The sequence below is a fragment of the Quercus lobata genome, chromosome 5 (genome assembly GCF_001633185.2).
Source record: "Quercus lobata isolate SW786 chromosome 5, ValleyOak3.0 Primary Assembly, whole genome shotgun sequence".
NCBI lineage: Eukaryota > Viridiplantae > Streptophyta > Magnoliopsida > Fagales > Fagaceae > Quercus > Quercus lobata.
In genome coordinates this window covers 28,242,404-28,254,129 of record NC_044908.1, presented here as the reverse complement: position 1 = coordinate 28,254,129, position 11,726 = coordinate 28,242,404, and the positions used below count along the sequence as shown (strand labels likewise).

General features: G+C 35.2%; 1 protein-coding gene across 2 annotated transcripts; it reads left to right on the top strand.

Moving 5' to 3' along the window:
- Window positions 1-6,956: 6,956 nt before the first annotated feature.
- LOC115988634 (metallothiol transferase FosB-like) lies at window positions 6,957-10,520 on the top strand. 2 transcript variants are annotated; one of them, XM_031112215.1, is made up of 4 exons: window positions 6,973-7,313; window positions 7,492-7,597; window positions 8,359-8,401; window positions 10,067-10,520. In XM_031112215.1, the coding sequence occupies exons 1-4, from the start codon at window positions 7,256-7,258 to the stop codon at window positions 10,316-10,318; spliced, it is 459 nt and encodes a 152-aa protein (XP_030968075.1). In that variant the 5' UTR covers window positions 6,973-7,255; the 3' UTR covers window positions 10,319-10,520. The 2 variants fall into 2 exon arrangements, with proteins under 2 accessions (XP_030968074.1, XP_030968075.1); XM_031112214.1 differs by lacking the exon at window positions 8,359-8,401 and having other exon boundaries at window positions 6,957-7,313.
- The last annotated feature ends 1,206 nt before the right edge of the window (window positions 10,521-11,726 follow it).

Sequence of the window (11,726 nt, the reverse complement as noted above, 5' to 3'; positions counted from 1 at the left end):
CTTTCATCTGTTGCAGTGTGGGTTAGATTACCTGAACTGCCAATAGAATTTTATGAAGCTTCAGTTCTTAGGGAGATAGGGAGTGCGATTGGGCCTGTGCTTCGCGTGGACTCCATTACTGCTTCAGAAACTAGAGGTGGGTATGCGAGGTTGTGCGTCTAGATTAATCTGGACAAACTTCTCATCACTTCAATCCAGATAGGTAGACTGGTGCAACGAGTTATGTATGAAGGTGTTTTGTTATTGTGCTTCAGCTGTGGACGGCTCGGCCATAAGAAGGATAGTTGTTGCTATCAAATAAAGAAAGTACCCATAGAGAAAGAGATGCAGCCAGCACCAAAGACTAACGAAACCAGAGAAGATATTCAGTCTGATGCGAACTATGGTCCATGGCTAGTTGTTTCAAAGAAAAAATTTGCAAGTAGAGTGGGATGTTTTAATGGGCAAGCAAAATCAAACCAGACTAGTCTTGTCAAAGCTAAGGGTACTTTCGACCTTTACCAAGAGCACTATCTAGAGGAAACGGAAAAAATATTGATAAATCACCTCAAAGTGATTCAACTGATACAAGTTCTGAAGCCACACGTACCACTATAGGCCAAAATCAGCAAAATGACCTTGAGATGGTAAATGATTGTATGGTGGAGGATTGGAAAGAAGCTTCGGGCAGTGGATCCCAACAGATGACGCGACAACATGAGGGAAATAAATTAAAAAATTTGCATAAGACTAAAGCAAAAGGAAGCAGCGGTCTAGGGGTCAAAAACAAAAAAAATTTAAAGAGCTCTAGGAATTTAAAACGTCCAATATTTAGTTTTGGGAGCAACGGAGAGCTCTCACAGCCATCTGAAGGTCAGAGAGGAGGTGAACAGGGTGAGAATGGAAGGGATGTGGAGTGCTCAAATCCAAGTGCCAGGAACCGGCTGGGCTTTATGGTACAGGAGGAGAGCGGTGGTGATTCCAGACGAGGTTATAGCACAAATTCGTGCGGAATCGACAGAGACTCTGGGTTGGTTCGAGGAAGAACTGGGGCAAGCTTGGAAGCAGATATTCCCCATAACTCCAATGAGCATCAGAACTGGGGACCTGCCGTTGGACCACAATGCGTGGAATCTCACGCCCAACCCGTGGTGGAAATTCCTCACAGGCATTCCGGCGATTTCATGGGAAGCCGCAGAGGAGTTGAGCAGACAGCGAAGGCCATTAGTCGTGCCCCATTAGGACTAATCCGGATGGCTAATACAGGAAAGGAAACTGGTGGATGTGCGGGGAATGGCTATGACTCATATGGGGAATCACCCAACACTGAAATTGATCCAAATCATGGCTCCAGTGTAGAGGTGCGATGTACTCCTGTGTTGCAAGGAGGATATTCCGGGCATTCTGAAGTATATGATAGTATGGAAGCCAAAATGGACAGCTTCCAAAAGCCTTTTGAGGAGGATGGGATGGAGTATGGTGGAGTCGGTGACAACGAGTGCTAACCCACCTAAAATTAAGGTACCTTTAAGCCAATTCGTCAAAATGAATATATTATTATAGAATTGTAGAGGTGCTTTGAATGCTAATTTCACTAGAAGGATTTTTGAAATGATAATTAACCATCGCCCTTCAATTGTGATTGTTACGGAGACAAGGGTTGGAGGAGCCAGAGCAGGAAAAATTATTGAAGGATTGCCTTTTGACGGGTACATTACTACTGATACAATTGGCTATGCCGGGGGTCTATGGATGCTGTGGAAGACTGAGGATGTTGAAGTATCTCATCTCTCAAGTACAGAACAAGAAATTCATGCCTCTATTAAGGTGCACTCTTCTAACCTTACCTGGCTTATTTCTGCAATCTATGCTAGTCCTAGGTTAGCTGAAAGATGAATTTTATGGAATAATCTTAAAACTGTAGCTCAACTCCATAATTTACCTTGGCTGATGTTGGGAGATTTTAATGAAGTTTTGTGTGGAGAAGATAAGTTTGGGGGAAATCAAGTGAATCTGAATAGAGCTCTTGAATTTAAAGATTGTCTAGATGATTGTAATATGTTAGATTTGGGCTTTGCGGGCCCTAAATATACCTGGACGAACCGTAGGCCCATCACAAGCCTTATTTTGGAAAGAATATATAGGTGCTTTGCGAACCCAGGATGGAGACTCCTATATTTAGAAGCTATAGTTACCCATTTGCCTAGAACCTTTTCGGATCATTGCCCGGTTCTTGTGGAATTATGTAAACCCAGTGCCAATAATTTTAATAAGCCATTTCACTTCCAAACGATGTGGCTTCTCCATTCGGATTTTTATAGAGTAGTTCAGCAGGCCTGGTCTGGGAATAGAGCACTAAATAGAGTAGTGGTAGATTTTGTTGACAGAGTAAGAAAATGGAATGTGGAAGTGTTTGGTAACATTTTTGCAAAAAAGAGAAGGGTGTTAGCTAGGCTGAATGGAACACAGAAAGCCATCACTGAGAACCCTACTGATTTTCTATTAAATTTGGAAAATCAACTTTTGTCAGAATATTCCCTTATTCTAATGCAAGAGGAAGAATTTTGGGCCCTTAAGTCCAGACTCAATGCTGCCTCCTTTGGGGACCGCAACACGTCCTTTTTCCATGTCTCTACTGTGGTAAGGAGACATAGAAACAAAATAAGGTGTATAAAGGATGCAGTTGAGAATTGATTAACTGAGGAAAATGAGGTTAAGAAGCATATAAGGAGTGGTTTTATTAACTTGTACACCACAAAGTTGAGATGGTCATCTAAATCCTCAGACATTTCTAATTTCTCTTGCTGCTACTTTTCAGATGAGGATAGAGCTAGGATTGATTGTGATGTGACGGTGGATGAAATTAGAGCAAATCTTTGGGCACTTAAACCATTTAAAGCCCCAGGTCCTGATGGTCTACTTGCGGGATTCTACCAACATTTTTGGTTAAAGGTTAAAGATTCTGTTTGTGAGGAGATTAAAAGAGTTTTTATGCATGGTATGGTGCCGAGTTATCTAAATGAAACGTTGATATCCTTGATTCCAAAATGCCAAAATCCTAAATCATTAAGCAATTATAGGCCCATCAGTTTGTGCAACTCGATCTATAAAGTGATTTCGAAGATCATTGTGGCCCGAATTAGACCCCATCTCAGCAGCTTGATTTCTCCTGTGCAAACGGCCTTTGTGCCTGGCCGAAGAGGAACCGATAATGCTATTATCGCCCAAGAACTCTTTCATACCTTGGACAATAAAAAGAAGGGAAGAGTAGGTTACATGGCTATCAAGTTGGATTTGGAAAAAGCCTTTGATAGGCTTGAATGGAGTTTTGTGCATAAAGTGTTAGAAGCTTTCCATTTCCCTCCAAAACTCAAGAAGATCATAATGAGCTGTATTGCGACTCCAAGCATATCCACTTTGGTCAATGGGGGTGCTTTACATTCTTTCAAGCCGTCAAGGGGTATTAGACAGGGAGACCCCTTATCCCCTTACATTTTTATCTTATGCATGGAGTATTTGGGTCATCTCATTGAGCAAAAGTGTGTTAATGGAGTTTGGACACCTTTGAAGGCTTCCAAGAATAATTTGGGAATTTCCCACCTCCTTTTTGCGGATGATATCTTATTATTTGGAAAGGTTGAACTTGCTACTTGTGAAGCAATTGTGGAAGTTCTTGGGAAATTTTGTGTTGAGTCTGGCCAAAAAATTAGTTTGGAAAAGTCTCGTGTTTATTTTTCTCCAAATGTTAGTGAAAATTTAAAAGAGGAAGTATGTGATAAATTGGGCATCCGGGAAACCCATGAGATTGGAAAGTACCTTGGATTCCCGTTAAGGCATAGAGGGGCTGCTCGTAATCCTTATAAGTTCATTGTGGAAAAGGTTATGGGTAAGCTTGCTGGATGGAAGGCAAAGTATTTATCTTTTGCTGGACGAACGGTTTTAATCAAGTCTGTGATGGCTATCATCCCCAATTATGTGATACAAGGGGTGGCTCTACCAGTCCATGTTTGTGATAAATTGGATAAAATCAACTGGGATTTTTTATGGGGCTCCACTAGTGAGAAAAGGAGGATGCACATGGTTGGGTGGAGTAAAATCATAAAGTCCAAGGAAGAAGGGGGTTTAGGTACACAAGCGGCTAGGGCGAAAAATATTACGCTACTCTCTAAATTAAATTGGAGAATGTACCAGGAACAAGATGCTTTATGGACTAAGGTGCTGCTTAATAAATATTGTTCTAATTCGAGAGCAAGATCGAAGGACCCGGAATAACTCCCTTACTCGCCCAATTGGAAAGCCATAAACTTGGGGTTCCCTATCTTTAAGAAAGGTATTTGGTGGGGTATTGGCAATGGTCTTGGAGTGAGAGCTTGGTTGGATAGTTGGATAAATGGAGAGTCTCTTCGCAACATGATAGAGGGACCTTTAAGGCAAGAGGATGCTGAGTTGACTGTGGCTGATTTGTGTTGTGATTATGATTGGAAATGGGACATGCTATCCTTTGATTTACCTGACTCAATTAAAAATAAAATGAAAGCTATCCCACTTCAACTCTTTGAAAGTAGGAAAGACTTTATCATGTGGAAATATTCCAAAGATGGTGAATTCTCCACTAATTCAGCCTATCAATTAGCTAACCAGCCTGATCCAGAGGAAAATCAATTTAAAGAACAGTGGATTTGGAAATTGGATATACTCCCTAAGATAATAAGCTTTCTCTGGCTTTGTGTTCATGGTAGCATACCGGTGAAGAGTGTTCTGGCTGCCAGAGGTATTAATTGTGATAAGATGTGTCCTATGTGCAAGCAGCACGAGGAAACCATTGTACATCTACTGCGTGACTGTGAGGTTGCGCGTGATTTGTGGTGCAAGTTAGGAGTTCCTTATCCTCTTATAAACTCCTTTAATGAAAATTTTGCTAATTGGCTTAGAATAAATAGTTTGAGTACTGTTAGACACAACACACATATTCCTTGGTGCACGGTATTTTTATATGCGGTTTGGTCTTTATGGAAAAATAGGAATATTGTGATGTTTGAAAATAGCATACCAAATCCTAGGCTAGATAAATTCTGCCTTGGTCAAGCAAGGGAATTCCACTTCTGTGTGAGTAAGACCAGCCAAGTTTCTTCCAAAATTTCCATTCCTGTTAGATGGAATTTACCTTCAGTTGGCTGGCACAAGTTAAACACTGATGGTGCTTCTATTGGGAATCCGGGTAAGGCGGGTGGTGGAGGAGTTATTATGAACTTTCATGGAGATTGGGTCAAGGGGTATTCAAGATCAATTGGGAATACCACTAGTGTGCTAGCTGAATGGTGGGCATTAAGAGATGGGCTGATTTTGGCCATTCAATTGGGCATAAACCAGTTAGAGGTGGAACTTGATGCTAAGGTGATTGTGGAGTTGCTCAATGGTACTAAATGTCCTAACCGGAGTTACTCCCCTTTGTTGAATGACTACAGGTACCTCATAGCAAGATTTGTGCAAGTCCGGGTGGGGCATATACATAGAGAAGCAAATCAATGCGCCGACCTTTTGGCTAAAAGGGGCTGTACTATGGAGGAAAATTTTGTTGTATTTGATTCCCCCCCCCCCCTGCTGATATGTATATTTTGTTTAACTCTGATAAAAATGGACTGTATTATTATAGGCATGTTGCCAATACGCTGGCCTCTGTAGGTAGGTTGTAATGTTTTGTTGCTGGTGTTAATATAATGTCTACCCTGTTAACCAAAAAAAAAAGAAAAAAAAGAAGGCTCTAGAAAGTAGAAAGCACTCTCACATTGCACTAATGCATTTGTACATCATCATGACTTCATGAGTTTCCAAATTAAAAAATAAACAAAAGTTTGCACAAATCCATGCACAACAAAGTGACAAGTCTTAATGGTGGTTCGAATTAGCTGATTAAATTTTTTTATTGCGGAGTAAGTATCAATGATTGTCTTATCATCTATACTACTATTATTTAAAAAGCTTTCCCTATTTGGGATGGATTTTTCCTATTTGGGATGGATAATTTTGTGGTTTAAAAATATCCCTACATTTTAAGTTTAAGAAATTATTGTGTACTCCTGGAGTACTATAAATGCATACTTCCCCCTCTCAGCCAAAATACATCTCTAACTCCATGTGTCTACAAAATAAGACTATTATGTATTCAAAGACTTCAATTGCTCCAACTCCCCCATACTCCTTCATTCACTCAAAATTCTAAGCCCATGTTTTTTTTTTTTTTTTTTTCACGACTAATTTAACTTTTTTTTTTTTTTCCTTTTTGAATTTGCAGTTTACTTATTCCTAATCTCACTTTTTTTTTTCCGGTTTTTTTTTTTTTTTTTCATATCTCTCCTTCTATATTTTGAATTAAAAAAAAAAAAAAAAACCCTCATACTATAAAACTGTTACTATAACTTCTCATCCATAAATTAGGCACTACTACATATCTTTATTTTTATTTTTTAATTGCAACCTGAGTGTCAAAACAAAACATAAATAAATGTCTTCTCTTCCCCTCTCCCTCTTTCTCTCTGAAATATAAGTTGAGGTAATTTCTGTAATACTCAAACTTTTTTATGTTTTCTTACTCTGATGTTTGTATGTCTCTTTTATTCTCTTCTCCACTAGACTTTATTTATATTTCAAATAGTCATTTTGTATATAAGAAGTACATAGTAAAGACAATCGATGCAATATTGAAATACAAATAATTATTCAAATGCTAGTGATAATAAAGAGTAATCGTCGTAGAGTAGAGTGGTGCCTCAACGGCCAATACTTAAACTTATCATTTCACTAAAAACAGAATATAACAAAAATAAATGGTAGCTTACAAACAAGAAAGTGATGGGGTTGGTGATCCGAGTCAGCAACTTGTCAGACTCATCCAATACTGACATGTCGCATGAAAGGGACACGTGGCTTACATGAAGAAGTTTCATGGCTTCTATAAAGAGCCACTAACCCCTTCCTTTCTTTTCATGCCTGAATTTTCGATCTGTCCCAAATAGACTCAAGGAGTTCCACCTTTTACGAACTCTTCTCTTCATCTAAAATTTAGGTTCCATTTTTGTTTTTTGGTTTGTCTTTTGGTACTTAGTTTATTAGCTCAAGAGTAGCACTTCTATTGGGTTACTTTCTTTTTTGTTTTGGGGTTTGGAATTTGTTCTTGGAAAAATGAAAGAAAGCACGGGAAACCCATTGCTTATCAAATCTTTGAACCACATCTCACTTGTTTGTAGATCAGTTGAGGAGTCCATAGATTTCTATCAGAATGTTCTTGGGTTTGTCCCTATCAGGAGGCCCGGCTCTTTTGATTTTGACGGTGCATGGTAATTAATTCATTTCACGCACAAGAAATCAAAATGAAAACAGTTTAATTTAGATGAAAAAACTAATGGGAATCTATAGATATCACTGTCCCTTTTCATTCTTGGTTTCACTAAAGTTTCTTGATAATTTTCTTTATTGGGTTTTGATAATCTGTGTGTGTTTGTTCTATATATGTAGGCTGTTTGGGTACGGGATGGGAATCCATTTATTGCAATCAGAGGACCTGGAGAGCATGCCCAAGAAGACTGAAATTAATCCAAAGGATAATCATATCTCTTTCCAGGTAATTTTGGGTATACGTACTGTGTGTGTGTGTGTTTGGTATACGGTTTAATTTGGAGTTCTTAACAAATTCTATGGCAGCGTTTTGGTTTCGCTAAATTTTGTGATCCATTGATCATTCTGCCAACAGGACCTAGAATAAAATATTTTTTTAATTTTTTTTTCCTTTTTAATTTCCTTCTTAGAAAAAGGATTTTGAGTTTGTTGGTTTGATTTGATATTATAATACTGAGAAAGTTGAGTCATTTGAGCTATTAATTTAATTTTTTTATAATAATTTTTTTAGTTTATTATTTGCAATTTGTTCCTATCAGTATCAGTTATGTTATTTATTTATTCTTAAATTAATGAGCTTCTTATTATAGAGATATTAATCATATTATAAATCTCCTTGTTACTAGTATGTAACTATGTATCAATGATATTAAGAATATATTATTTGTTTTTTTTTTTTTTTAACACTTTTCAATTGATATATATATATATATAGCTGTAACTCAGAACGAGAACGGAAATATTCTATTTCAATATATACAAAACCAAAATGGGGACTGAAACTGAACGGATAACTTTGATTTTATTTTAATAATGGATTTTTTTTTTTTTTTCCTATGAAGTTGCTGCTCAGATTATTTAAATGGTTCATGCAATAATATAATTGAATAATTAAAGGGGAAAAAACTAAACAAAGAAGTGATACAAAAAAATACCCAAAAAAAAAAAAAAACAATTCAGGCATTATTTTCTTTTGGATGAATGCAGAGAGAAAAGGATGACCCTCGCCCAGCTTTTGGGGAAATTTTGGGTAAGTTTTTTTAGCTTTAAGAAGTAATTTTGAGGGTGAATTGGATTAAATTTCGTTCTGCAAATTTTTTTTTTTGCAATTTCTTTGAGGTGTATCTTAATATTTATTGCTTTGTATTTTCTTACATTCTGAATCTCTGTTACAAACCAACCAACCTATGGTCAAATTGCTGATAGTTGAAGCCCTTAAAACATTAACCTATCATTGGAGTTCTAAGACTAGTGGTTGTGAGATTTCATTTTAGACCACATAAATTGGGGAAGTATTATATATAAGAAACAAAAAGGAATAAAGATTTTCTTTTTACCTCAAAACAAAGCCCGAGTTATATGTTCCTATGATACAGGATACAGATCTTAAGCCTGGCCCAAACCTAAGGTGTTTTGGTGCTTCACGTGATCCTTGACCTATCCTAAGGAGAATCAAAGGAAAAACAATATGATGCTATTTTGGAAGAGCATGATTATTGAAATACAGTAGAATGGTTGGTAAAGATTAGTTGATATGGTAATGCACTGCCAGTATATAAGAAAGTTGCAGCTAAATTTAGTCTTAGCTTTCGGGTTTGGCTATTGATTATAAGCTAGTTTTTTTTTTACTTAAATTATTCATTGTTTGTAACTGTTACGCTACTTTTTATCTCATATTTATTTCAAATAATATAAAAGTTTAAACTTTTAAGTTTAAACTTTTAAGTTTTAAATTTTTATTTTACATTATGCAAATAAGTTATTGAAAATAAAAAATTCTCAAAAAGACAAATTCCATATATGCTATAGATACATGTTATATACAAAACTCCCCTCGTGGATTTTTCATTACACTAAAAAAACTCTGGGTTTCAAGTATAAATTACACTCGGCATCTCTATAAGATATAATATAATTATTTGTTTTATACGTAAACTAATAATATAGAATAGATTAAGTATTACATTCAAATCTTTAAAGGGTTTTGTATAAAACTATTTATTTATTTTAGTGTGATATACTGATATGTAATGTGACGTGACTATTTATATGTTTATCTGTACAAATCTTTTATAGTGGCGTACATTAATTATTCTACAAATACAGCAAATGTTATTAATATAAGGTGATTTTTTTTGTTTTTTTTTTTTGTTTGTAAAGGAGTAGTTATATTGATGTGATGTGAAGTGATGTACCTATTTATATGATACATTGTATAGGTTGGTTGATTGTGCATCCTCACATCCTAGATTAATTTATGATAGAATAGACCATCTAGATTAATTTATGATAGAACAGACCACTATATTTTCACAATATTTTCATAATAAAAAAAAGTGATGTAACTATTTTATATGATATATTGTTAATGTTGGTTGATTGAGCCTCCTCACATTCTGTATTAATTTATGATAAAGAGTTAGGTAAATTGTATTTTCACAATACTGTTTTAAAAATTTCTAGATAGTAAATTATTATTAGTTCTAATTTAAACTTATTACTAAAATTACTTTTTTGTTCACTAATAACAATCATTTAAAATTGATTGTAAAAATATTATGGACATAATATTTCTCCTAATTTAATTAGTACAATCTAATGATCATGTTACTTGCAACGAAATTGTAATATAATTTATAACATTATCTATAACAATTTTGATGGTAAAAGTTACAAAATTTTGCATGATGGGCAGTGTGAGAGCATGGGTGCAGTTGAGAAGAAGCTGAAGGAGATGGAGATTTCTTACGTGCGATCAATGGTGGAGGAAGGTGGGATTCATGTTGATCAACTCTTCTTCCATGACCCAGATGGCTTCATGGTGGAGATATGTGATTGTGACAACCTCCCTGTGATTCCATTAGCCGGCGAGATGGCTCGATCTTGCTCGCGCCTAAACGTTCAGATGGTGCAGCATCAGCAGCAGATCCGAGTGATTCAACAATAAGAAACAAGATTTGTTAGGTGGAGTTGTTGACAATAAAATTCATGAGAACTGCTTGCTTGTTTTTATTTGTATGTCATTTTCTATTTGCTTAAGTCTTGTAATAAGACAAGATTTGACAGTGAGAACTCATACAAAGTGAGGACTCGGGTTTGTTAAAAAACTTTTAAAATTGGAATCTATTGATCTGTCTTGCCTTTTTAAATCTCAAACCTATCGTTTTCTGATTCATTGCCATGTTTTTGAAAACACCTAATTTAGTTTATAAATTCAACTTAATCTAAGTGGGTCAGTGACGTAGTTCTATAGTAGTATAGTACGGGCCGTAATGCTTCACAAACAAACGGGAAATGGTTCATATGCTTTTTGTTTGTACTAAGGAAGTTGCTGTTTTTATTTTTATTTTATAGGGATGAAAGAAGGTTTTTCTTTTTTATATATATAAAGAGAAGTTGTCCCAATTTTGGTTAGGTTTTTGAGCTACCAATCAATGATATTTTAGAAATCATATAGATTGATAGTGTACGTGGTGGGTTAAACCTAGAATTTTTGAGTTTACATTGTATTCCAAACCAATAAATCTATCACCTGAATACTGGAGGAGGTTTATTTCTAAACTAATTTGGAAGGAAACTTTTTTAATTCTTTCTATATATGTTTTTTTATTGAATGTGAATTAAAAAAAAAAAAAAAAACCAGAAAACAACAGCTAGATTGCATTTTTTTTTTTTTTTTTGGTTCTTAACATATATATTAAATTTCATTTAAATCAAATGTTATATACTATTCGATTAATAAATTTATTTTTTATGCATTATATTTTATCACAAAAATTTGAAATTTAAACATGTTATTAATAATATATCTATTGATTTTTAATCTTCTAAAAATTTTACAAGTATAGAAGATATATATAATTCAATGGTTAAATTTTTAAAATTTATATTCAATAAAAAGGTATGAAAAGAGTTTTAGTTTGGAAATAAATTTTTTTCATAACTGCGTTAGAGATGAAAAAAACGTGTGGAAATCTGATTTAGGCTTATTTCTTTTGGAGGAAAGAGACCTCTTTTTTTATTTTTTTGACCAAAGCCGATAAAATTATATTAAATAATCAAAGAAAGTACAAACTACTTAGTATGAAGAGTGTAGCAAAAAGCCTACGCAGAGGCAATGATAGCTACTGGGCTCAGAAAAAGAAAAATCAAACATGAAAAAGATCAAAAGGAAGACGTGTGTACTATCACTACTACACAGGATGGAGAGCTGCCATGTGCCGTTGATACTCCGAGGAAAGAGACCTCTAGTATTGCATTAAAAAACAAAACAAACCCAAAACAAAATACATAAAACATAAATAAATAAATAAAGAGACCTATCGTGGACGTGATCTATAAAAAAGAAGTATTCT

Coding starts and splice junctions, on each gene's coding strand:
- LOC115988634 (XM_031112214.1), top strand. CDS start 7,159: ATGAAAGAAAGCACGGGAAACCCATTGCTTATCAAATCTTTGAACCAC. Junction 7,314..7,491: donor TTTGATTTTGACGGTGCATG/GTAATTAATTCA, acceptor CTATATATGTAG/GCTGTTTGGGTACGGGATGG. Junction 7,598..10,066: donor ATAATCATATCTCTTTCCAG/GTAATTTTGGGT, acceptor CATGATGGGCAG/TGTGAGAGCATGGGTGCAGT.